Source organism: Saccoglossus kowalevskii, chromosome 4 (assembly GCF_978046115.1).
Source record: "Saccoglossus kowalevskii chromosome 4, keSacKowa6.1, whole genome shotgun sequence".
Classification (NCBI taxonomy): domain Eukaryota; kingdom Metazoa; phylum Hemichordata; class Enteropneusta; family Harrimaniidae; genus Saccoglossus; species Saccoglossus kowalevskii.
The window spans coordinates 13,525,541-13,552,424 of record NC_140644.1 but is presented as its reverse complement, the minus strand read 5'-3'; the positions used below and the strand labels follow the sequence as shown (position 1 = coordinate 13,552,424).

General features: G+C 35.6%; 2 protein-coding genes across 3 annotated transcripts in view; one reads left to right on the top strand and one right to left on the bottom strand.

Annotated features, from left to right (window-relative positions):
- Positions 1 to 7,232, bottom strand: part of LOC100375128 (protein cramped-like) — a 29,875-nt gene extending 22,643 nt beyond the window's left edge. Inside the window, exons 1-6 of one of the 2 annotated variants that reach the window (XM_085497813.1) lie at positions 7,102 to 7,232; positions 5,592 to 5,845; positions 4,533 to 4,627; positions 3,148 to 3,240; positions 2,090 to 2,150; positions 10 to 130 (exon numbers count right to left, since the gene is read on the bottom strand). In XM_085497813.1, coding sequence (XP_085353939.1) covers positions 10 to 130; positions 2,090 to 2,150; positions 3,148 to 3,240; positions 4,533 to 4,627; positions 5,592 to 5,844 — 623 coding nt within the window. In that variant the 5' untranslated portion in view covers position 5,845; positions 7,102 to 7,232. Of the gene's footprint in view, positions 1 to 9; positions 131 to 2,089; positions 2,151 to 3,147; positions 3,241 to 4,532; positions 4,628 to 5,591; positions 5,846 to 6,189; positions 6,375 to 7,101 lie in introns of those variants that run through there. The other variant, XM_002734747.4, reaches the window with a different exon arrangement.
- A 507-nt stretch (positions 7,233 to 7,739) lies between these two features.
- Positions 7,740 to 19,671, top strand: LOC100375270 (uncharacterized). Its single transcript, XM_085497812.1, has 6 exons — positions 7,740 to 7,967; positions 12,785 to 12,915; positions 14,161 to 14,904; positions 16,776 to 16,847; positions 17,358 to 17,594; positions 19,180 to 19,671. Exons 1-6 carry the CDS (start codon positions 7,915 to 7,917, stop codon positions 19,413 to 19,415), a joined length of 1,473 nt encoding a protein of 490 aa, XP_085353938.1. The 5' UTR covers positions 7,740 to 7,914; the 3' UTR covers positions 19,416 to 19,671.
- The last annotated feature ends 7,213 nt before the right edge of the window (positions 19,672 to 26,884 follow it).

Sequence of the window (26,884 nt, the reverse complement as noted above, 5' to 3'; positions counted from 1 at the left end):
CAATCTTACCCTGTAGTAATTAACTCATTTAATTTTTGTCCTATCTTCTCATTCAATCCACCTCCCACTTTTTTCCTCAATTCTCCATAATTGATTAAACCATACAACTCTTGATGGGTCTTTTTCATTTCTGAAATAATACAAAAACAGTACCTAATTTAAACAAATAATCGTAAACAAACATTTTTCAACAAGAAGTCAAAAATATCATTTTTTACCAAAAATGACAAAAATATTTATCAAATTTGGAGAACTAAAGTTAACATCATGAATAAACAAATCTGAGAGTGGTCCACGTGAGGTACAGACTATCTATATCTTCGATAACAAAGCAATCAAACTTGTGGTTTTCAAGAAAAAGTAAAAATTTTACACAGACAATCAGTAATTGCGCTCAAGAAAGTTTAAATGCACTTCTATTGAAAGATGGGCTTCTCAAAGAGCAAATACGACAATTTAAATTCATGTTTTTAAGGATGCGGTAGAGTTATCATGCTCTAAAAAGTAAAAACTGTTTTCATGAGGAAAAGTGTTTTGAAGCATAGCAAATTATATATTTTCTTAAAGCCCTTGTTCCTGGCTTTTTGAAAAAAATGATCTGTGACATGTACCACGAATTAGTCACGTGATTACTAAGTAAACATAGAGGTGTTATTTTGAATAAAAATGAGTTTTGTATAAAAACCGTAGGGGTGTTGTAAAAAAAGAAAGCTGAAAAAGCAAGGCAGCATCAGCCCCGTCAATGCCTCGAGAGTGTTAGAACATAGATTGCATATTTATTTACAATGACATCAATTTACATTTTTCCTGTTATTTCACCCATAGACAACGAATTTAAAAACTTTTTATTTTTCATTGCGAGAAGTTATCAAAAAATGCTTCAAGGGTTTTATTCTGCGCCAATACGTTATCAATGTGTGTGAATTTCATGAAAGTAGGTCAATTTCTGACGACGCACAACTCACTTGAATGACCTCTATGGCGTCAGATTTCTTCTGCCTGAAAACGCCAAAAAACAAAACATTTGTCATGTTGCGCTAATTTTGGACATTTAAAGCATCAGAGGGAATGATTTTTACAACAAAACACATAACATGGAGTCACTTAGTAGCCTTGCAGTATTAAAATTCAAAACTATAAATTTTTGGGCCCGTATTCGTCCTCCAAAAAGAAGCGAAGTTGTTACAGTACACAGCGGCCCCGCATAACGTTGAACAGTTAGAGAGATAAATGACGTCATCTCATTATATATTCAAATCATGTTTACATGCGAAGCGTGGTCTGTAAAACAAATGCTTGCCTAGTAACTGGAGAAAGAGATCGAAATGCCTAAACGCCAACCCCTAGTGCTAGTTAACTCAACAACATCCGATGTTTTGTCTTGTTTTAGCAGACACTCGACTTCTACCGCAACTTCGGAAACGGCGTTCTTGTACGGACCTTTGTCGATGGGTGGCCTGGCGGCAATCCCACATAAGACACTAGTTTTGCAAACTTCGCCGACCTCTCCCAACTGCTCGTCCAACCAATACAGATTTTCGGTTGATATTAAATTGTCTGCCCGACTTTTTGGAAGATGGAAATTGATCATGTTTTGCTGACGAAATTTTACCCTCTTGGTTTGAATACTCAAACTTGAAGTGTGAACCTCATTGTACTGTCGGCAATGCATTTCTGTTATAGGTAAAGTTTCGCTTCCTCTGAACTGCGTTTTGAGTTTTTCCTTGGGGGCCTCTTTTTTGTGATTGATCAATAATCAGGAGCCGGAGTTGATATGACCGCGTCGTTATCAGTGTGCACTGTTTCCGTCGAGAAGGGATTACGCAAATTACGCAATAAGTCAATGTTATTGTTTGCGTCCAGACTTATATCTCAAAAACAAAGTGTACAGTATCCGTTATGCAAGTAGTTTTTCTCAATTTTTTTTAAAAAAAGGTATTTTAGATGTGTTTCAGTTTTAATTTTGATAAAATTATGAGCCCAATAACTTTTACAAAAGTAATAACAAAAGCAGCAAAATTCACGAAAATAACTCTACGGCATCCTTAAGATTTTTATAATTCAATTTCATTTTATTCTATATACTTACCTTTATTTGGTGTTAGATATTTGAAAATTTTATGCCAGGTACGATAATACAAATGCCGAACCTATAAAAAAAATGTCAGTCAGTGAATCAGTCTTAAGAAAATAGTAACATGCTATTCACCATTCAAATGCCAAGTCAACTCATGTAACCTACCGAGTATAACAAATCAAAGCTACTTTTAATTATTAATTTTTTCCAGATATTCCTACAATTTTGACTGAGCAATATAGCTGATAGGACGGATAGGTAATAGGGTTCATGAGGTCTACAATTAAGAAATTTTTTTAGCAAAAAAAAAAATATGCAAAAAGTTGACAAAAATCACATGCAGCAGATCTTTCAGGATGTTCATTAGAAAGCACTGGTTGAATGTATCTGCAGCTGATATGTTAGTTATGCATTTTTAATGAGTTTACACAGCCATATATGGTCATTAAATATGTTGATCATGAGCCCAATGTATTCGATAAAGCACTGGTTTAATGTCTATCTGCAATACTGCTCCATATATGGCATTTCTGCATTTTTTGACAAAGTCACATGACCATACATTATCATTAAATACATTGTTTTTAATTAAGCACTGGTTAGTGTTTTTATCCACAATAGTGCTCCAGATATGCAAATTAATGGGGTCGCATGGTCATGATATATATTGATCAGATATAGTGTACAATGTCTTCAATATACATTTTGTAACACTGAATAATTTAGTTTCTAACTGAATGATGACTGTACAACATACAGAAGCTGGTAACCACTAGTATGTCTCAGGGGGTATAAGGCATTCAAAAGAGTAAACACCTGATAAATGACAGGCATACAATCAATATGCTCTGCGTCAGTGAAGTTAAAAAGTATTTAGTGTGGGATATGAACAGGACTCAATTGCACACCAACACAATGCATCTTCAAATGTAGGCAATTTTAATGCTGTGTCACTGCACAAGAGTCACAAATATCAAAATTAGGACCTACTCCAACTGTGACTATCATTATCCACTGCTTTACAACATGTACGTAATAAATAACCAAGAACTTTTGATGCTAGACATTACCTGGTCCTTATTTTTAATGAGATTTGGTGGATCGCCCCTTTTCTTATGCCGCACTTCCATATACTTCTGAATCGCTTCAAAATCTTTGCCATGCTATATGCAAATAAAAAATTATGATTATAACTCATGCCTAAATTAGTTTATAAACATAAAATAAAACCACAGTGTTTGCAAACTAAACAAACAAACTGAATAGTAAACCCCAAAAAGTTGGTCGGCCAATTAATAAATGTTCACTCCAAATACTGTAAAGTATATTATTTTCCTATATTATACATTCAACTTATTGCAAATCAGTGAAAAGAAACTTCACTCAAAGCATCCAAAATGTCTTTTAGCAAAAATTAATTTTAGCTAAAATAAAGTATTCTACAGTAGTGTAAGTAATGTACGAAACAATACAAACAAGAAAGAAAAAATTTTGAATCAGAAATTAAAAAAAGCATTCTTCAAAATAAAATGGCCGACAGTCAGCCATTTTAAATTTGATTTGTTAAATTCAATGACGAATGGCAATAGCTAAAGGACGAGACACAAAATTTCATTAATTTTATTTTGCAATCATCGAATAGAAAAACCTCTAACACTATTGATCTTTCATTCACATAACAGAGTCCTCACTTCTTGTATGTGCACTACTTCCTGCTATGAAAAAGTGAAAGAATATTGACATCAACCACAAACCGCCATTATGTAAACATTCTTATGTCTCTCCAAGCAGGCAGCAAAGTAAACCACCATTCTGATTATTCTCAAGTTCTTTTGATGTTATTTTGAGACCTCATTGCTGCACTTTGTTGTGTCAACAAATATTTCCCAAGTATTATTATATATAACGAGCAGGGAAAAAAGGCAATCATGTCATAATAAAATCAGTGAACATTCAACATTTATGATACTAAGAAAGGAGAAAAACCTACACATTTTACCTTTAGGAGATCGAAAACACTTTTTTGACAATTTCAGACTATGAATAACAAAGCACTGACTGTATTCGATATTCATAATTATTACTTGAGTATGATTACTTGAGCATGATTTCCTTAAATACCCTTTCAGATTAGATTCACAATTTTGTCCACAGCACTTCACGAATCTCTTCAAAAATCAGTCTACTGTAGACATTAGATTCACCATATGAAATTACGCACAATGCCACCTCTATTGATGTGAGTAGTGATGGCTTGTGATATTTTTATAATTTCAATTCTGTTTCGTTAGTGTACTACCACCTACACATACAAGCTGACATCAATGCAACATTGAATCCTCTCTGATAATAAAATGTTACTCCGAGTGGAAAATAGATTCCCCAACAAATATAGACCATTATTGATTGACTTCTAATCTAATTTCCAGTTAGTAATTGAAAATAGAACACTTACCTCAAATAACGCTTCAAAAAAAAAGTTTTTGTCCTGCACTGTCCATGCTTCCCAGCGCTTCTTCACAGCTTTTGGTTCTTGTTTTACTGGTTTTTCTATGAATGTGAATATTTCCACTTAAGTTTGTCTCATTATTTGTTGAATAACTGACTCAAAACATAGTTTTAACTAGCGAACATTGAAATATTCTTGGATGTCTTGCTGAATATTGAGAAATATTAATCTGAATGTTAAATTTGCAAACAATTTTGAATGTACATACAAATGTAACTAGTATCCATATTAGTGAATGAAATCATCCAAGACTGTTCCCATAAAATGTTCTAAAGAAAACAAGACATCATCTTGATTTAGGCAGACCTGACCTAGATTCTATCTCTCCGTCATTGGCAGAATCGCTGATTAATTAATACCTACAGTTCAAAATAGTCATTTTGACTGACTGGAGTCTATGGTGGGTAATTTGAAAGTAGTGAATGTACTATTGGTTCTTTGCCAAAAACTAGTGAAATGTCGAAATCATTCATGATGCCATTATCGATAATAAATATTTATATTACTACAAAATGACCAATAAATAACATTGGTCAAATTAATAACAAAAGTTATTGCAGTGTGAATTCAATAACTTCGTTAAAACAATTGAAAACTGCTATAGTTGCTCATTTGATAATTGATAGATTGTATTCTCACTTTCAACTGTAAACAAATAAACACATGCACATCAAAGTATAAGAAACTAACACCAATGTTGTTGCCTATTCACAGTAATTTAGGAAATAATGAAACAGGTAAAAATGGTACAGGGCCTGTTCACTAGTACTATACCAGCCATGGTGTTGATTAATGGCGCTGCTGTCCTGCTCTGTTATTTACATGTTACAGAACAAATGAAACTAAATCAAGAAAACTTAAATATTAATTTCGATGTATGAAGTATGCCCGTGGAGCTATTGAAAATCGCACAACGCCCCTTCTGTGGTAACAGGGCATGTGTCATTTTTCCCGCTAACTTGTAAACCACGATAAGGTGTTATTATAACTGAATAAACCACTGACCTGGAAGTTTTGGTTGCATTGGTGGGGGAGTCTGGTCTTTTTTGAAACGTTTATGTGGTCGAACACTCGATCGCAAAACTGGGTGTTTGTATTGTGGTAAGCTCTCTTCTTCCCCTTGGTCTTTTGTTGTTTCACTGCCATCTCGTTTTCCTTTCGACTCGCATTTATGTGCCTTATTTTCAACGCTATCGTCAACGATCAGATTCTTATTTCCCTGTTCCTCGGTGACACGTTCCGTAACAGACGTTGTCATTCTGAAACAACAGGAAATAGATCGAATAAAGCAACTTTACAGTAAAAACGTTTTGCAGTTTTCTAGGCGGCGTAAAAATATTTTCAAGATGGCTGCCGTAATTACTAACATTTCGCATACAAAACAAATCCTGAACATTTTTACAACAATAAAGAATTTATACTAATAATTCAGGTAGCATATTTGAAATTACAAATTTGCCCGCAAAAAAGCATACAACTATGCATCTGCAGTGGCAAGTGCATTAAACAATGTTTTCAGTTAAAATTTTAACGACATGAAAACGGTCTCGCTACAAATCCAGAATTGAGTTTGTGAAAACCGATTTTTCATGTCTACACATACCCATCCTGAGAACTATTAACAGAAGCAGCACACGGTTGTCCCTTCTTGCGTTTAACCATTGATATTTTTCTGTTATTGCTATCCAAACCTGTCCATCTGATTTGCAAGACAGACGTAAATATTACCGATACAGAACTAGCTCTTGTTGAACCCGCTCTCAGTTGAAACACTAAACCACGCACGTTCCTCGATTTACTATCGCGATCGTGTTGAGGCCAGGCACTGCAGCTGGTTGGCTTGACAAGACAGAGCCGCGAACTCAATATTAAATTATTGAAAATTTCTGATACATCATTTACATCAAGGGTTTTTTCTTCAGAGTATAATTTGTAATAAATAATTATTATATCATAAGTAATGTACATCAAATGCGAAGCGGAAGTACAAATCGCGACCACAATATGATCATGATGGGTGTAAATTCAGTCACGACTGGTCACATCACACAAGCGATACAATATTACTTGCATATATAATTTTCTTACACACTTGAGCATACTTGGATGAGAAATAAATGGGTTAATACATATACATAAACTTCGTGTCTTGTTTCGCCGGAAACGTTAAATCTAAATCAACTGCAACATATCCGGTTAGAGAATGTGCAGACACATCAGAAGTCGAGGGGGGTTGGAAACGTACACAAATATACATAGGCTCTCCGTCGAATATATATCAAAACAAATATTCAAAGATGTTGGAGTTTCCACGAGAAAACACGAATTGTAGTCATTTGCGTCAATTTCCAGGTTAATTCGCTGTAGCAGTAGTAGTAGTAATAATAACTCCACTGCGATCCGGTTAGTGCTGCATGGAGCACATCACACTAAACTGGCATTTAATATATTATAGTTCAGTTCCCATAATAAAGTGGTGGTAAAATGATATAGTATATGTCTAATTCATTCATACCTACTCAGTCAGCTTACGGATTGTTCGTAAGTGCTTCGCCATGCAAAAAATATCGGGACACTCAACAATCACAGATGTAAACAAATTCACACACAATACACTTTGGCGCGAAGTGAACCTCGGGATCACCCCCTTCTGATTGGTTTGCTCAATGTCACGTGGGGGTGATTCCCCGAACTAGTATTATGGGATAATTCTTCAGGAATAAGTTGTTTTTATTCATAATTTCCAAAATTAGACCTAGATGGACGTGATTCCAAATTTTATTAACCAACAAAAATTGCTAAGCTGTTTTTTTCAAGAAATTTAGACGAATCGAGGATACCGATTCCTACGAAGAAGCATTTGTATCCTGAAATATGATTGGGTAACGTGACTTCGGGCGGTTATGTGACAAATACATATCTTGTTCATTAATCTTTTCATTAAAAATCACAATAGCTCTTATTTTTTGCCATATAATATATATATATTGGAATATCTTTATAAATAAAGCTAGAATTCGTGACAGGAGCTAGTATCTTCTCAAAACATTCATTGAAAGACGCCCATTTATTCTGTGTAGAAACCAATGATAAGGCGCCTTTCAAAATGCACGCGCCTAATTCTAGACGATGACGTCATGTTCGCATAAATTCAAACGCTGCTTCAGTTGCATATTTGCGCTGAGAGACAGACATTAGTCTAAAGAGCACCACTAAATATATTGATTGCTACCCCAGATAGTCCATTTATAGTCTAAACCACCCAAGCCCAGCCCAGTTTTAGCTGTCACTTATTTTCCATTGGTGAATAAAGCGCGAAAGGTTAGACATGACAACCACGTCGACCTATCAGGGGATGAATCTTGAAAAGCCAACTTCGAGGTGAGTACACTGTGTTACGCGGTGAAATTGCTCCGTTTTACCCGAAACATTTGAGGCCTTTAGCAAGTGCGCCAGTCACTATTTTTATGTGACAACACTTATGACGTATTCTAGAACATTTTGAACTAATTGTTAAGCTAAACGTGACCGAATTGATACATTTTCGCCAAAACACGAGTTGTGTGTGTTCGTGCGCGTAACACCGATAGTCTGCGGAGACCGCAGCCATTTTCCTACATGTTGCCATGCATTTTTCGACTAAAATGGTGAAACCCATAAACTCTACATATCATGCCCTTTATGGGACGACACGACAGTCACTGGAACTTGACAGACAAGCTTGCACGTGTTGACACTGCAATGTAGCAGACTGTTTCAGTTCTCAATTGAGTCGGTCCAGGTGACTTTATGGCCACGTCCACTAATCACCTATTTGCATTGTGCCATTTCTTGCTGTGAACTGTTCATTGTTCTTTTTTGTTACTTTGTTACAACAAAGCATGCAAGGATCACCTGTGCATGTGTATATACTTCTTGAAATTGTTATTAACATATTTTAAGTGATTGTTATGCAACATTTCCATGTGTTACCTGATAATTAATGAAGTGCTAAAATTTAATGGGATTATAATATCTAAACACCTCTTTAAAAACAACAATTTTTCAAATATTGATAACATTGCACATTTTAGTATTTTCTATAATTTAATTTTGAGCCCATTTGTACATAATTTATTACAGGTTTAAGTTTTTTTTTATACTATATTATTAAAGTTTACTTTAGGTTAAGGCATATTGTAATACGTTTTGTTCGTACTTGCACCCAATTCATTAATCATTATAAACAATACAGTGTCATATCAACCTATGTATCTATGGTCAGGATCCCAGTCAAGAAGATTTAAAATTCATAGTTGGCACTTTTTCGAAGATTAGCAAGCATTATTTATGCAATTCAACCTGTTGAATCTCGTAATAGATTTACTGTTCTGTATTGTTATTTTGGTTGGGTTGGTTTGGTTTGGTTTAGAGAAAACTACAAGTATTTTGCTTTGATCACTGGAGAGCACAACTATGCATTTTGGCCAAACACCATGTTGCACCATTTTCCACAAGAAGCTTGATTATTCAGGGTATGTTTCGGTATACAAATCATGCAACTAAGGTGTCATTTTACTTTCAACTAAACCTTGAAAATGCAGAAATGGTATTGAAATACATTTTCATATTATGCACTTTCCTAAATCAAAATTCACTCCAACATGACAGAGGGACTGTGATTTGCTCTAACTGAATTTATGGAAATTTTTACACGTTATAAAATATCAAATGCAGTATCAATCTGACCCCCACTCTTTAATCTCTTGGTTTCATAGCTGCCAATTCAGAAGCCATTGTTTCTCATGTAAATACTATAAAACCATTTTTTTTCACTGACGTTTAATTTCACCGTTTTGGTGTTTTGAGCATATTCACTATTTTAATAGAAATTTGTCAAGGAAACAATCGGTTATTGTTATTTTACATGTTCACATAGATTTCATGTATTTTACTTATCAGCAAAAATAGCAAAATTAAAACTCGGTGAATAATTAATGCATTTACAGTTGTGAAAATCCAAGCCCCACTACAGAAAGCTGTACCTCAGTATGTAAACATATTTATCAAAATTTGTAAAAACAATCGGCTTTTATTTTAATTCAAATATTCAAGTGGTTGGCTCAAAATGCTTAACACTGTCTACCCCATAATGTGCGAACACGCCATCACATGAAATAGCAATTGCCACCACAGACTTTCTTGCTGTGGTAAATTTAAAATCCAACTGTCCCGTTTTTTTATAAAAAAGTTGTACATGTATTCATGAAACGATTGTCCCCACCTTTTTGTCTGTCACTGTATCAAAGAGCATAGATTTTGTCTTTATGTCTGCAGATTGAGTTGGTATGGCAGTAATATTGACTAAAAAAAGTTGTATAATAATACAGCTGACACAATTTCATAAAATGTGTGGAATACTTGTGACTGCTTATCAACCGAGATTGCCTTGCCTTGTATCTAAAGTAGTCTTGTATTATGTGACAAGTTTGCCTGAAACCATTATTTCTAGTCATTTGAATCAAAAAGTCTGTCGAGAATATTCGTTTTTGTTCGCAAGATCAAATGCTCTATACCGTAACCCCTTCCAATTGTGTACTGTATATACCCTTCTATTGGGGTTGCGCTTTTAATAGAGCAAATACAGTAGTTTGAAGTACTAAAGTTTTCATTTAAGCTTGGTGATAGCTTATTTAAATGCTTGCCATGATGAATATAAATGCCTTCAAAGTGGTACTTCAAATTGATTCACAACTGGGCTTTGTAGCAGGACATCGACCACAACTTAAATGAGAAGGTCATAACCTGCCGAGTGACATTATCTTCATCAATAGCAGCATATACACAGTTCAGTGTCCACATTGTAGACATTGTTCGGAATAATTTTGGTGAAAAACGAAGATTCAATACTGACTTCAATGCCACCACTTCAACAGCAATTATTCATTTCTTTAATTTTGACCATTCTGACACTATTGTTGATAGTCAATCCAACAGCATACAGTATTTAACACTCCAGTAGTTCAATAAACCATCGTTTTGTTGGGATGGTGGAAAAGGAATAATTGTTTGATTGCGATTAGGGCATTCTTAGCTAGTTACTTAAGTGTACAACTATGGTAGTTTATAGGTTTTCAGAGCTCAGATAGAGAATATTGTAGTGTTATGGTAATATTTACTTAGTAAGTTACCCATCTAGAGTTTTTTATACCAAGTTACTTGAGCAAAAATCCAACCTGAATCTACTAACTGAAACCTGGCGTATTGCGTTGTTTGACAAACTTATTTATAAAATTCTGCTTCAGGTGAGCACTCAACCCAACTACATATAACCTAAAAAGTACATAATGTTCGAAGTTTACTCTAATGCTGTAGCAAAAAGTTTGTGATTATCCATAATTTTATGTGCTTTGTACTAACTTGCATCACACTTGTGCAAGTACTACATGTTTTAGTGATTATATTCCCTAAAGATTGGCTTTAATGTTAACACCTATAAATTGTTTCCAGACAGATACATTTTGACACTGATCACACATTGCAAAACAGACACTTGTGGAATTTAATAGGACCCAAAATAGTATAAGCCAGAGAATTCATTGTTCAATGATTCAAATCTTAGATTTGTGTAAATCACAACACAAGTAAACTAATACTATAAATTAAAAAAAGACGTGTAATGGCTATGTTGCTGATAATAAACTTTAAAATAAGTTAGTTTAAAATTAATTTCCATAAATAAGTGTTTGGTAGCGGAATGACAACTAATTCCAGGGTGGTCATACAATATAACATATCTGATCTATGAGGAATGTTATTTTGTGAAAATACAGGACAGACAAAAATTAGCAATTTCATCAATTGATTGCTAACAATGTTATTGCACAACTAATTTATTCAAGATGCTTTGTATTAAAGTGGAATGCTTCAATTAGTATACGAATTAAATCTATTGTCTTTAGTCAGTCACTCATGCTGCTTGTGTAGATTAATGTCGATATGATAGATTGTTAAAACAAAACCAAATGCATCATGCAAAATTTAGATATGTTGATAAATGTGTTTTCGATCTACTTTGTCGCTCCCACAATTAGTTACTTGAAGTAAAGAGTCCGAGTAGTTCCCAAACCCTAAATATAGAAGAACATTGAAAAAGTGCTATGCAACAACTCAAAACTGTACAAGCGAGTTGTACATAAAAGAATGTACACTATACAGCTGTCGCAATAAATAACTGGATTTCCAATATTCGGAGATGTATACATTACAAATTTGCAATCTCCTTACATTAATAAGCTCACAATCTATATACATGCATATTCAGCCATTTCATGACCTTCGGAAGATTCATAGAATTTGCCCAATTTAACCAGCCATCATTAGTCATACACAGTAATATAAATTACTCAACTACATATTTGATCTACGACGAAGTGTTGCTCCAGCAATAAAACTGAATTGGGGTAGGGGTGATAAGGCCAAATTTAGATTGTATGCAATTGCTTCATACTGAAGCAAAAACGACTGAAACGAAAATGATGAACTAAGATGTGTCACTTAGTGCAATGAACCCATCACTTTAGCTGCTAACAATTTAAACTGATCAACAATGGCAAACAATACTAGCCCCAATTCATTCATTTTGCCATTACTTGAACTGGTGATGCTATCCAGTGTTTCTATCAAAACTCTAATATTATAGAGAATAACATGTGCTACTGCAAATTTATTTAAAATTTAATAAAACTAATTCTATTTTTGTCCTGACCTTTACAATACATGTTAAGTTCACTTATAGATTCATGCCATATCCCTTTCTTTAAACAAAGTGTAGCACACCTACCTCAAAACATCTCAATACAATGGTTTAATACACTAGATGATTGGAGACCACTGCCTGGTCAGTATTCTTTCAATAGTCAAACTGTTCCATGTAGTCGTATTATTTTCATGATGTCAATTTGTTTTCTTGTGTGGACAGTGTAATATTTTCTCAAGACTTTAATACTTAGCCATACTCTAGCATTAAATCCTATTCAACAAAATTGTTTTGCATGTATGGTAATTTTGCTGGTGGTGTTCACACCCATGCAGCAGCCATTGAATTGCTTGTCATTGCTACACACCCCCACTCCTTTGTTCACTCTCTCAGGCTCTAGGTTGTTCTTGTACATGTATATACTTGACGCTAAAGTTGCTTTTTTTTTTCAATTACTTAGAGTAATAAATCCACCCGGTGGCAGATCTAACATTGCATTTGGATGGGACGATTCATCTGAAAACCAACAACCAAGCAATAACAAACCAACCGCTAACATGGAACAACCAGAAGTGGCCCCAGTCCAGTCAGGTAGGATGCCATCTTGTCTACACTGTGTTGTAGCTATTGTATAGAATTATCTGCTGGTAGGCTGTATGTGTTTGGTGTTCACCAAGGTTTTGTGTAAAAACCAGCACTTTATAATGCTTGAAGTTTACTATTGATTGCACACAATTCTCATTTATATTTAGCAGCTGTGAAGCAATATTTTTTGCCTATTGGTATACATAATGATTGTCAATTGAGCATTCATACTTTACTCTTGGTGCAAGCCAGAAATTCACTTGCCATTTATAACCTTTTATGAACAATGATACTTGTTATCTATATATACATATGTGTAACATTACCATCTGTTGTACAATAAGTTTATCAACTACTGGTAAGTTATCAAACCTTCAGGATGTGAATTGGATCATTTTTATGTAATATTATACACATGCCCACAAGACTGAAGATGTCACAAACTGTTTGTTGATTCCTTTGTTCAGTGTTCAGGATTGGCTGCAGATATGTTCATGGCCCAGATTAAATATGTAACAGAATAACTTGAAGATCTTGTAACTGACCCACTATACACTTGTGTTTTGTGTTCAGATTACGGTCCTAGCTCATGCTCGCCAACACACAATTTCTGGCTTGAGCAATTAATTTTCTTCAGTTATGTGCAAAAGCTTGATGTTCAATCCTTTTGTATACAAATGAACAGCAATGATTTCCTGGCACAAGCCAATGCAGTAACAAGAACACTATTTGCTAGCTTCACTGTCTAAGAGTTTATCTATACTTGTTGTCAGTGGTCAGTGTTATAGTTTGTTGTCCTGTCCTGTCTTTTTTTTCATAGGCAAATTTCAGAAAATTTGTTTTGAAAATTTGTTCTAGGAATTGCTGGAATTTCAAGACATTACAAGCTGACATGTAGGCAATACTAACTCTTGAGGCTTGCTTCTGTCAAACTTACATAGGCACAGTTACAGAAAATAATTTTCTTTCCTGCTATAGTGTCATTACCATCAACATATTGCACAAGATCAAAACTGTTCATTATACGAAAGATTTTTATTTTGTAGTGTACCAGAATAACTTGTGTTCTTTCCTTGTGATTTTGACTGATTATATATTGATGAATTTTCCAACATACCGTAATACGAATGTATGAATTAATGTTTTGAAATACATTTTGTAGGGTAGTTGAATTCTAACATCGCTGTGATTTAAACTTAAAATTGACTTTTGTTGTTTGATTTCTCTCCCCTAATGCTGTGTTCTTTGCAGAAGGGAGTGCTGTTCAGGAGAAAAATCCTGATTCCAGTGATTTGGCAGATGAAAGTGCAGCCTCTGGTGATGTAGAACCTGTTAACTCAGTTTCACAAGAGCCTGAGCCTACTAAACAAGTTTCTGAAATTCCTGAACAAATAAAACAAGTTTTGGAAAATGGGCAACCTGACAATCATGTTTCGGAATTCCAAGAGCCTGCCTCAGAGGTTCAAGAGCCTGCCTCCGAGGTTCAAGAGCCTGCCTCCGAGGTTCAAGAGCCTGCCTCCGAGGTTCAAGAGCCTGCCTCCGAGGTTCAAGAGCCTGCCTCCGAGGTTCAAGAGCCTGCCTCAGAGGTTCAAGAGCCTGCCTCAGAGGTTCAAGAGCCTGTTTCTGAAAATGTTGACCAATGTGAAAGTCCAAAAGAGAATGTAAATGAAGCACCTGCTTCTTCTGTAAAAGAGGTTTCTAATAAACCAATTAAAAAAGACCCTAAATCTCCCACTTTGAAAAGTCCAAAGTCGCCAACACAGAAAAACCAGCCCCCCAAAAGTCCACGAGCAAAAACACCAACTTCAAAGAGTCCTCAAACGTTATCTGCTAAAAGTCCACGGGAAAGAGTGACAACCCCTAAAACTCCACGGGAAAAGATTTCAACTCCCAGGTCACCAAGGGAAAAAAAGCCTTCGACGCCCAGAAGTACATCAGCCTCATCTCAGACTCCTAGAAGCCCAAGAAAAGATGATTCATCCAATAAGAAGACAGGTGAAAATCCTATCTGCAATTGTACACTTGTACTACTTTTCCTGTCCTCTTGTGCAATTAGTTCTGTGCTGTTCTACTAAAGCAACAAAATCTTGCAGTGCACAGAAATGCCTTTATCATGTATACTTGTGTGTACATGTAGTATGCATATTGTCAGACAGAAAACCTACACGCAAGTATTCATGTTTAACCTTTCTTTGCCTTTTTTGATTTAAATTTCTCAGTTTAAATTAGAGCTCATGTCACTTGCAGAAACTCCATAGCAGCATGCATTGTTGATCAACAAAAATACACGTTTATTTTCTAGCAACACCAGTGTTCTCTCGCTGGCACAAGACATGGCTGCAATGTAACAGAAGCTACATTTCATTGTTCTTTTTTATTTATCTTTTGTTGGTCTAATTCAATTATTCTTTGATGCCATGTTAAAAACAGATAGTGAAGGGAGAACACTGTTATGATTTCTGTACATAAAAGTGGATGGCTATAGAAGAGTGGTTTTAATCAGCCTCGTGTGTCTTGGCCATTGATCAATAAACATGGCTTCACTCAGTCACTTGCGTTTCAAATACTGCTACAAATTTTTGTTTGTAGGCGTCATCTTGTACCTCTGCCTGACAAGTTAGCAAATCTGATTCAAACTTCACACATTTTTTTTGTAATGCAAATGAAAATGGCTGCTCATCATTTTCTTGTATTGTAGGTATCCATTGACCAATTTATTTAAATTTTCTTTTCAAACATGCCTTCAAATACATTGTGTTCAATTACGCATTTTTAGTTTTATTTTAAATGCCTGTTCAATACTACAGAAATAACTGGAAAGAACCCTTATCCGGTTTCAATCCACACTTTCAATTTGACAGAATCAGATATGCGATGAGATTTGAGGAAATCCAGTCCTGAAAGCGCAATTTACTTTTTCTGTGGGATCTGTACTAGAAATGGTTCTTCCACCAGACTGAGCTTAAAACGCATTACCACTTGGTCATTGAATAAAAAATGTTCTCCAGGAATGTTGATCAGTTTTGTGTGAAAGTGTAGAAATTCCTCCTCCCCTAGTTCTTCAATGAACATCTCCAAGTAAATTGTTGATAACACAACAGTGAACAGCAATCGTGCAGCCAATATTTCTTTGCTCATCAGCCATAATCTATAGCCATCTACTAAGCAGTAGCTTTAAAATGTTTCAGTTTATTTCAGTTGAGTTCAGCTTGTGTCAGCATGAAGAATTTAATTTAACTTGTTGGTCTCTCCAAATGGCTTTCTTTCAGAATATCAGATACCATCATGAATGGAAATGCAATTTAAACCCCCCTGGCTGACACATTCTTAACCAATTTGAGAGAAAGGGCGTCAAATTTTTATGTTCAATTTTGGTTATTTTAAAACAATTGTTAAAAAGTAAAACATACTGAATTAGAGAAAATGTTCATCTTTGTAATCCAACTATTATGCTGATACAAGTTCCTCATTTTTCACTGTCGTGGTCATAATTGTGCTGTACAAACTTGCCCAAGTTTCATTGCACATGTTAAATGTCAAATGTCCTTGTCTCTGTATTATTGCATCTGATGTAATTAGTCATGTTCTATTTGCTGTAGTCGGTGTATTGAAATGCTTTTCCACATGGTGTTACTGCATTTATGGGCTGCACTTTATTTCTATTTGTTTGTGGTTGTTCACTGTCATGATTGATTCCCAACCTATCTTTCTTCCTTGCCATGCTTTTCCTAAAACAAATCACCGTAATGCACCTTAGTAGCACAACCAAGCAAGCATAGATTTATAAGCTTAAATTTGTGTTAGGATATTGCATATGAACTGGAAAAGATCCAAAACATTGTTTCATTCGTATATTATGTATTTAGGTAACCAGGAGCTGTTTGTACCTTATGTTGAGATGTTGGCACCTGGCAGTGGCAAGAAACGTTTCCCAAAGAGTATGTATAGATTAATATAGGGTGCTGTGTACTTGACACTCAACGAATAGCAATAATTTAGTTTAGGATAACGTCCTTTGACTTGAAGCATCAACCTTGTGCTCATTAAATCTGAAAATGTTGCACACCACGCCCCTTACCACTGAACATTGTACACAGGCCATCACTTTATTGTTCTATTTCAGTGAAACATGCAAAGTTTAGCACAATGATGGATAAATTTAGGGGATTTGACGTGGTGTACATTTTACTAGTTCCTATAACATTACCAAAGTTTCATACATGTGATACAAGTTTCACACCATAACTGAAAACAATTTTTTACATTGATTTTTTTTTTTGCACCAAATTTTAATTAAAAATTAAATATTTCTGAAACTAGTTTTATATAGGTTGATACAAAATTTACCAAATCTAGCAATTGTCTTCAAAATTTGGAGAGTTCAGTGACCTGTTTATCAAATGTACTGCAGATAGTTTTGTTTATGCATGTATATGTACACACTGTAGGGAATCCAAATAGCCACGACAATCTTTTTGGTGAGGAACACAAGTGTCAAGAGAAGATACCAATAATACAAAAGGGTAAAGCAAGTGGAAATCGCCGAAATGTCTCTGGTCTGTTTGTGGATGGAGAGAGCGTCAACGATGACAGTACAGCAGTGAGGCGTACCCACCAAACTAATGGTGGTGCTGATGCCGGCACATTTGCTAATGTCTTTGGTCGTGAAGATGGCCCAAGTGAAGGTGATATTCTATGTAGCCACCTAATTATGGAGGTTTATTCCCAGTAGATGTAGATTGTTCTCAGTCTTTCTTTTGCAACAGTTTTGTTGCTTAGCTCCTGCTTGCTTTACCTGTCTGCCTGCTTTGTTTTTTTGCAATTTTACTGTTTAGTAGTAGTTATTTGTGGTGTGGGTTTCACTTCCATCTCTTGTATCTACATACATCTCATTGTTTTACATACAGTAGTAATAATCAACAAGCTCGAAAACCCAAGACAAAATGTTAAACTTTGTTATAATATAGAAATTGTTTTTTTAATCAAACTTTTTTTCTCGCAGTAAAGTTTATATTGCTCCGTGGCATGAGCCCGCCAATTACTGTGAAACCCCAAGTACCTGTTCTGCAAGCAATCGATCCATATTCTTCACACTTTTAACTGTAGTTTATTTCCTTACATTTCATCTCCTTGCAATCTCTTTGCAGGTATTCCATTGTTTTCTCAACTCTCATTACATTCCATGTGATCTGCACAGAATCGACCATAAAATCTATTTTCATAAGTTTTAATGGAGTCTTAAATTAGATAAGATTTGTGAAATTTCAAACTCTTTAAAGTTGTATTAACTGATATATTTTGTTGGAAACCCTTTACAAATGCAATAGTTGCAACGTTTCAGAGTAATGTGTCAGATCCTCAAAAGTGCATACAAAAGTCAGTTTTCTTGGACACAAGTGTATCAAAGATCAATCTTAATGAATATTTCTTCTTCCGACCCTAATTTCTTGCAAATATCTTCCCATGAAATTTTGGATACAGTGCATGATCATATTACTTTGAATGAATGTCGGTCTTCCAATGAAATGTAGGTGGCAATACAACTTTAAATATACTATTAATTAATCAAAATTGGTATACAGAAGGGGCACTGTCATCGAAACTATGCATGTGCATGTCATTCTATTCTTACTTTTTTTTTTTTTTTTAAATCTCTGGTTGATATTTACCTACATTATGTCCTGCTGTATAGCTCTACAAAGAATAGTGTATGTACCTGAACCATGATAAACTCGGAGAAATGCATTGATTTTTGTCTGATAATTGTATTTTGGTACCTGTCATTTTAGAAATTTATTAAAAATTGTTGCTGTGTAAATATTCCAGTTTAGTTTGAGATGCACATGCTTGTTACAAAGTAACACTGCCCTTACAAGTTCATATTCTGAATAGGTCGTCAACTTGGATTCTATTGGAATGTTGTCTGTGATTGAAGAACAAGCATTAACATTTTACCAAGTGAACTAGTTAATCTAGAAGTATGATACACATACTAACCAACACATGCTCTTGGCATGACTTCTACAACAAAATTGTCTATATTGGTAAATTGTAATGCCAGTTTTTCACGAATTCCTCCCAAATAATTGTTCTGCCCACTGTCCATTTGTATGCTGGATATTATCCCAGACTTCCATATCCAGTTTTGAGTGGTTTCCTAGTTCCCAGTCGTATAAATTAACCACTTTACTGGCAATTGTTGTTATTCTTGCATTTAACATGCATTCTTGAGTCATTGCATAATAACCATTTTTGTTTACATTTATTCAGGTGTTCCCAGAGTGGCTCATGGTTCAAGAAAAGGTTGTGGCGTTCTGCCAACATCAGACAGTGCTGGTATCAATCCCATTACTGGTCTTCCTTATGGTCAGTCACAAGCAGACTCTGTTCAAAATGATACCCCTCAAAGACGCCGTGCTCAAAAGCAAAATCCTGAGAACCTCCCCCCTGCTGGTGGTGCACGCATCACTCAGCCTCCCGGTGGAAAATCTAATGTTTTATTCTAAATGTGAATTGGAGTAACTATATAAACTTGTATGGAATTCAAACTTTCATAAACAAGCCTTTGCACAATGCAATTATTGTAAATTATCTATGGTGGCTCCATGTAAATGCACAATTTGTAATTAATTGGCAGTCTTTCGTAAATGAATCTATATGTACATGTTGAAGTTTATCTTTTCACCTTGCTTTTATGGGTAACTGCCGGACTAATTTATCTACTGTACTAGCAACAATAATTTACAATTTGAGCAACCACCATTCTCGCATTTGCTTGCAGTAGTCTCAAAATCTCAAACTAATATTACAGTGAAAGCCACCAAGATTTGGTCTTCAGATTGCTCAGAAACTGAACTGATTACCTACTTTTGAATTTTGTCAATTATCTATAGTCGAGACATAGGTAGACAAAGTCTGTTGGTTATCAATATTTCGAAACAACGTTTGCAATCAGTTATTCTGACCTTGCAACATCTGCAGCAATCTGAATGACAAAATCTTGGTGGTTTTCACTGTAATATTCTATCTATAAACTGGAACTTCAGATCAGCAAATTCTGTCTGAAGTCAACATTTTGTATAAACTGTGCTGTTTACTTTTTGCTCTATCCTGCACTAGTGTGATATTAAGGTTTTGAAAGCATTGTTTATATATAACATGGGGGCCTGTAGTACTGAATTCCAAACAAATGTATACGTGAAATAGCAAATTTAGAATATGACATCGTTTTTGGCACAGCTGCTTGTGGTATTGCCATTTTTTGATGGCGATAGGAATAGCTTCTGTAAAGTGGTGGTCTGGATTCACTAGTGTTATACAGTTATGTAAAACATTAATGGTCCCGAGGTGTACAATTGGCAATTCCATCCATTGGAAGACACTGAAGACCTTGTCTATGTGTTACTCCTACTGTAGTCTCTCAATTTACTTGTTATTCCTAACGTCATCAGTACCCAGTTATATTTACTCATTTGTAATTTTCAAATTATTGAATTTTTCTGTTGATCAGAATGTTAGAATTTTATGCAAAATGTAAAAAAAAAATGCACACCACCAAATTTCTCTTAAATTTTAGCCATTAATCTGCATATTTACACAAATGAGAGGAAAAGAATTTGGTGTAATCTAGATCAATGCTTAGTGTATGAGCTGAAGTACTGGTAGAATATTTTGGGCATAGTAGAATAGACTTGCTTTTACACTGAAATCATGGCCCAGGAGATTAAAGTTTACAATTGTTTATACCTTTCAATTAATCAGTTTTACGGAAATGGTATAAAACTTGTCAGTTTTGATGTGTTTCTTCCTTGTGAATAAAACTTAGCCCATGATATTCTAAATGTTGGGTAAATCCATCCACTATCATCCTCATAGATAAACCTTTATGTAGTGACCATTTTTTTTGACAGTTCTGCTGTAATTAAGATGGTTTCCATACATATGTTATCCTGCAATTAGATAATGATTCATAATTTTGCTGTTCATATTGAATAATGTCAAAGTTTTACCCATGTCGTGGTCATTTGAAAGTTTACTCTCGGTGATCAAATTTGCAGTGCATCAGTACTGCCCTGAGTTTGTTGATGCGTCTAATTTTTAGTTAACAGTTTCTTCCATAAAATGCTTGATTTAGAGTTTCTGCTTGCACAACCCCTTTATTGCATGTATAATACAATTTAAGGACAGCTCTGTCAAATAGACCACACTTTAGATAATCATGGACGGGTTTAAAGCATATTAATATTTTGTAAGTTTTGATTTAATATTAGCAGTTATATAGCGAAGTGCACCAGATTTATTGAACGGTTGTGATTGTGTATTTCGTTAACTTTCATTGCAAGTCTAATCAAACTCAATATTTTGTTGTGAAATACAAAATTTTGTAAGCAGAGATCTTTAAATAAAGTTGTTTGCACTTCATTGTTTTTTTGTTTTAATATGCAAAATCGATTCAATGCTGATTGGAACTCTAGAAATAGAAAAAAGCATTTTCATCTCTTGACAATGCATCAACTTGCAATTTACTTGGTGCTCCTTATAGTACTATGGATAAAAGTATTTCTTAAATGATTGAGTAATTTCCATTACAGAAGTTGCACGTGCCTGCCTGAATGGCGGTTTGATTCAATGAAAAAAAGTGAATCTCTAATTTTGTTTGTGGTCACTATTAATCGTTTGACCAATTCATGGCTGATATGCTTTGAACTGAACTGAACTGAACTGAACTTGCCTTGGACCATCAAAGCAATTTAATTGTCACCAATAATTTCTAGCACTGCCAACGTGCATCAACCACATCAGTGAGTTTCAACATCAAAGCTTTTTGAATTGAGGTGGTTCATCAACCAAGTGGTGTAATAGTTGTTTGTTGGTGTTGAATTACTTGTGAGAAAATTTTCCAACTCTAAACTTCTGCATGTAACCCACTTGTATTCATGAAACTATTGATTAAACTTAACTGTCTTTAGGGTTAGAATGCCAACAAAGATGTCATTGGGGGGGGTGGGGTCTTTGATGATTATGGGACCTTTCGTGATTGCTCACTCTACCATGCAAGTATTTACTCTACGAACTACATTACTGGTCAAGAAAGATTTAGTACTTTTACCTTCCTTGGCTTTTTCAGATGGATGAATTGCAGGTTGGTTTGTGAACCTATTTACAAGACTGGGAATCTATAGTCGGTCAATCAAATGAAAAAGCCACCCCATTCGTATTCCTTGCTTTAGGTCTGTTTGGACCTCGTGAGGGATGTGGGAAGCTAATTTTGTATCTTACTGGACTGTTCTGGCGCTATTATATACTATATATGCGAAAGAGTTTATGTACCCCTCCTCACTGTGCTGCATTGTCTAGGTGGGTACTGCAAACTATTAGCCTTGTATAATATGATTTTTCCCCTGAGGCATCCAAGGCATTGTGTACTGCAAAAGTGGATCTACAGCTTCGGGCTAGCTTGCGTTGCATGGTAGTCTATCATGAGATTGCAGCAAATTACTGGAAATCTAATTCATTAACTATTACCTTGATCTCTTCATTGACTGCCAGTATACAAAGGTTTTGGGCTAATCTGCACTGGCTCGGAAGGTTGTAAATGATTAGCTAGTTTGAATTTGCATAACAATACTGACAATGAACGTGCATTCAACGCCACAAGTTTTTTTGTTTTTTTAGCCAATCAGAATTCATCTTCCGAGCCAGTGCAGATCAGCCGAAGGTTTTCACAACTGGACACAGAATTGAGATCTTTCACACCTTGATCTTATTTACGTGCAAATAAATCTTGTGAAAACTATCGTCATACATGGGATGGCCCCAGGTTAGCTTCTGCTAGTTAGATTAAAGTACTTCGCAATCATAAACATCAGATTTTCTTGGCTTTTACAAAATCGTGTTGAGTTGTATAACATTGGTTTCTGTGGTAACATGATTTTGAATCTTGGAATTTTATGTGGTGAAAAAAAAAAAATCGTAAACAAAGTGGGTATTTGTGGTTATCTTGAATTGAAAAAATTCTGATGAATGCTATTTTCATGTGGTATAATCCTTCAACATGTATACCTTTGGACATTGCTGCAAAAATGTTCAAATTGGTAATGGGCATTAATTAATTGGATCATATAAAAATGAAGATGACAGGAATTTTTATTTTGGTGAATAAATAATTATAGGTGAAAAGTAAACTGCACAGGACAATCCAGGATTCGTAGATAGACAATGTTTTGGGTAACCATATGCATGTTTTGTACTTTATAATTGCACAATAACAATTCTGGACCATGTGAAATGTCATGTACATGCATATGCATAAACTTGCCCCCCCCCCCCCCCCCCCCCCCCCCCGTTAACTTTTTTTGGAAAAATTAGCATATTTCGAGTTTAACAACGTTTAAAATGTGACTGGCACTCGCATTCTTGGGTGGGGTGCTCCACAGCCAGTTGAGCAAAAAACTGGACCCTGAAAAATCGACGTTGAGGGCGCTTTGGGCCAAAAACTTATCTAAACTTTGCTAAAATAGCCAAAAAATCTTTAAATTGTTGGCCGATTGTGGTGTAGGGGTTAAAACAGCGACGCATACCTGTATACTTCAACTATAGGAGAACCCAATCCATGGGACTCCAATGCACTCTGCCGATGTTTCCTTCATCATATTTAAGCCTTTTTACACTCTCCGACATTAGTGTAAAAGCGCACAAAAACAGATGTGCACACGATACAATACACGTGATTTACCTTCAAGCCTCAGAAAAAAATTGACGTTGACAGTAGTGTGAGCAACTTTTCCACCCAGTATCTCATCGCAAGCGGGCGGGTGCCCGAGGCAGAGTCTCAATAGTGCAGCGACAAGCGACTGGAGCCGAATGTAAAATTGATGATACAATATGTTGCGTGCATTTTGTTCTTCTGAAAATAAACGTTTACATAAAAATGTGTAGAAGTTTCCTTCTGGCAACTCTACACAAATTTCATGACAGTGTCAGCAGATTTCTGATGAATATTTCATTCTTCAAGCATATATTTTGTTTGCCTTCTCCACGAGAACAGCTGGATTTCTGAAGGCATTCAATGAGTGTTGTCGGCGTTTCTGTCAGAATTACGTACTGGGGGGGGGGGACCCGTAATCCTATTTTTCGATAGCATGTGCTATAAAAGCTAGAACATTTATTCCGCAATGTATGAATGAATGCATGCAGTCCAAGCGCTGAACCGGGATGTGTTTTTGTGTTAGATGAACACCGGAGATGGACCCAAAGACTTTTTTGTATAGGATATATGATGGGCCCAGTACTCGAGAACTGCACAATGATCAATTATGATCTAACTCGAACCATCAGATTAACCCCAAGGCATAAGACTGGTATCGTGCTCCAGGAAGCTCAATGAACAGACATCCGTTGTGCAAGTTCCGCGTTCAAACCCAGTCTGTGTGGTTCCTTGTTGGTGAGAATTTCCCATTTGATGAGAACAGGGATTTGACTTCGGGAAACCAGTCAGACACAGGATATTCAGCGTAGATCAAATCCTGCAATGGAGAATTCTGATTGGTTTGGAAGCGTTAGTTAGTTTGAAACTGGGAATAAATTGAACCGAATGACATAAAATATCCAAATGTGCATCCGCACCCTCATTTTTTCTATCCATTTCGGTTATTTTAGAGGGACTGTGTTTTAACAAAATGTTTGAAACAATCAATTTATACACGAGGGCGCACTTTTACAATTTCAGCATTTAGTTGCATAACTGCAGTCGAGATATACCGACACGGGGCCTGTATGAAAACTGGTGTAAAATTGTTTCATATAATTTGTTTCTAATTTTCGAATGGGGGAAATATAGTGAATGATCTTCAATGTATATGGGCATCAACTTGGCGCGTGTTAGTGTAAAGATCCCCTCGTGCTCTGACAGGATAGCTCCGGTCCAACCGGTCCAACATTTCGAACACATGCTGTACGACCAGCCATTTTTAGTAATTGTGAATGTATATTTCCATAAAAAGGTCAATTTTCACAAACTACTAAGTAATTAAACATTTAAAGTTATATTTATTTTCATCGTTTTACTATAAACAAATAACGTTTACGATTGGACGCAATGCGAAACTTCTCCTGGGATGGGCTCAAATTAATTAAAAACAGATTATGCCAGACTAATATCATTTATAGCTACAGAGTATGACGTATAGCGCGTCACCTCGTGACGTTCTATATGCCGGGCTATGTTAAAAAACACCAGTACTTTTTACACAGGAACGGGCCAGATTCACCCTTGAGTATGACCACAGGGAGCCCAGGAACTATAATCAACTGTAATACGCAGTCTCTATGAGCGGGGGGGGGGGGTATCGGCTGGTATCTTGTGTAAGAAATAGACAAGGGATGAAGGCTCCAGCCAGCTCACATTTTTTAAACTCGAAAAAACAGACGAAAAAAATAAAAAATAAAATCTAAAAAAAATACCAGGTTGAAGAATATTAGTTGCTCCTTCGAATTTCGCCAAAGCCTTACCTACATTTTACCGATATCTGCAGAATAAATCAAGAAAACTACACAAATTGACTCCATTTAGGAATTCCTAACGGTTAGTCCGAACGCACGACACCGTTGGAGGCGTGGCCTGTTCAGCATTTATCAACAACCAATCACAAGATTGGTTACGAATCAGTTGAGCAAGACTAACCGAGTCGTGACCTCGATGTCGAAAATATCACTTTTTACAAAAAATGACAAAAATATTCACCAAAATTAGAGAATTGAAGATATCACCACGAAATGAACAAATCTGAGAGAGGTTTACATGCAGTACTTATATTTGTAATATCAAAGTAATTGGACTTGCGGTTTTTAACAAGAAGTCGAAAATATCACTTTTTATCAAAAATGACAAAAATATTCACCAAAATTAGGGAATTGAAGATATCATCACGAAATGAACAAATCTAAGAGAGGTCTACCCAAGGTACATATACACCATGTATAAAAGCATTTAGGTTTGTAGTTTTCAAAAAGAAGCCGAAAAAGTAAAACATTGACACGGACGACGACGACGGCCGACGGACGCCGAAGGACAATCACTCATATGATAAGCTCCGACAGCGGAGCTAACAAAAGTCCCTGGTCATGCAAAGATCTAATGAAGTGTGATATGAGTTTTGTAATGGAAAATACATGAACATGTTTGGTCAGGAAGTTCTGTGCCGGACATCTGCTGACCGCTGATCTTGACTGGAATTTTGTTCACAATGTACCTACCCCGTACTGATGTACTCAAGCTGTATTATTTACTCGTATGCACGCAAACCCCTAAAAATGTATTTGTCACGTGTACGCCCACCACTAAACCGCGATTTGCGATTCTATTAAAAAAATATTCCGCCGTGTTTTATATTAATATTTAGTCCGAGTTTGCGAGGCTGAGGGTAATAGAAAGGGGTAAGATACGGATCAGGTTATGTATCCCTTGCAATGCCTTACTTCATCCCTTTCCTTAACCCAAAACAACGCAACAAATTATACATCAAGTCAATTTTTGTAAGCTGTTATTCCTACTACCTTGAATTTAATTCGAATAAACTCAATTAAAACGCAACCCTCTATAGAATTGCTAGTTTGATTTAACCGCCACCAAATCGCAAGTAAACAGAATTGCGTTCTAATCGAACATAACGTAAATTCTTAAACACAAATCGCGGCTCAGTAATTGGCATACGTGTACACTCCCCTGCGACGGCATTTTTTTTTTTTTTGTGATTGCGAAATGTAAATTGGCCAAGATGCAGCTTTTCGATCAAAATGAAATAACGTCTAACCAGTTAAGCGGGAGGGACGTTTCCCAGCAATTTAATGAATAAATACCGTGTTCATTATTATTTGAGTATCACACTCAAATTACGATACGGGAAAAACGCTTCGTCGCAAGTCGGCGCTTTTTTTTAAAAGAAAGGCGTGTTGAGTACAAATACGCACACTCAGA

Coding starts and splice junctions, on each gene's coding strand:
- LOC100375270 (XM_085497812.1), top strand. CDS start 7,915: ATGACAACCACGTCGACCTATCAGGGGATGAATCTTGAAAAGCCAACT. Junction 12,916..14,160: donor AGTGGCCCCAGTCCAGTCAG/GTAGGATGCCAT, acceptor TGTTCTTTGCAG/AAGGGAGTGCTGTTCAGGAG. Junction 14,905..16,775: donor TTCATCCAATAAGAAGACAG/GTGAAAATCCTA, acceptor TTATGTATTTAG/GTAACCAGGAGCTGTTTGTA.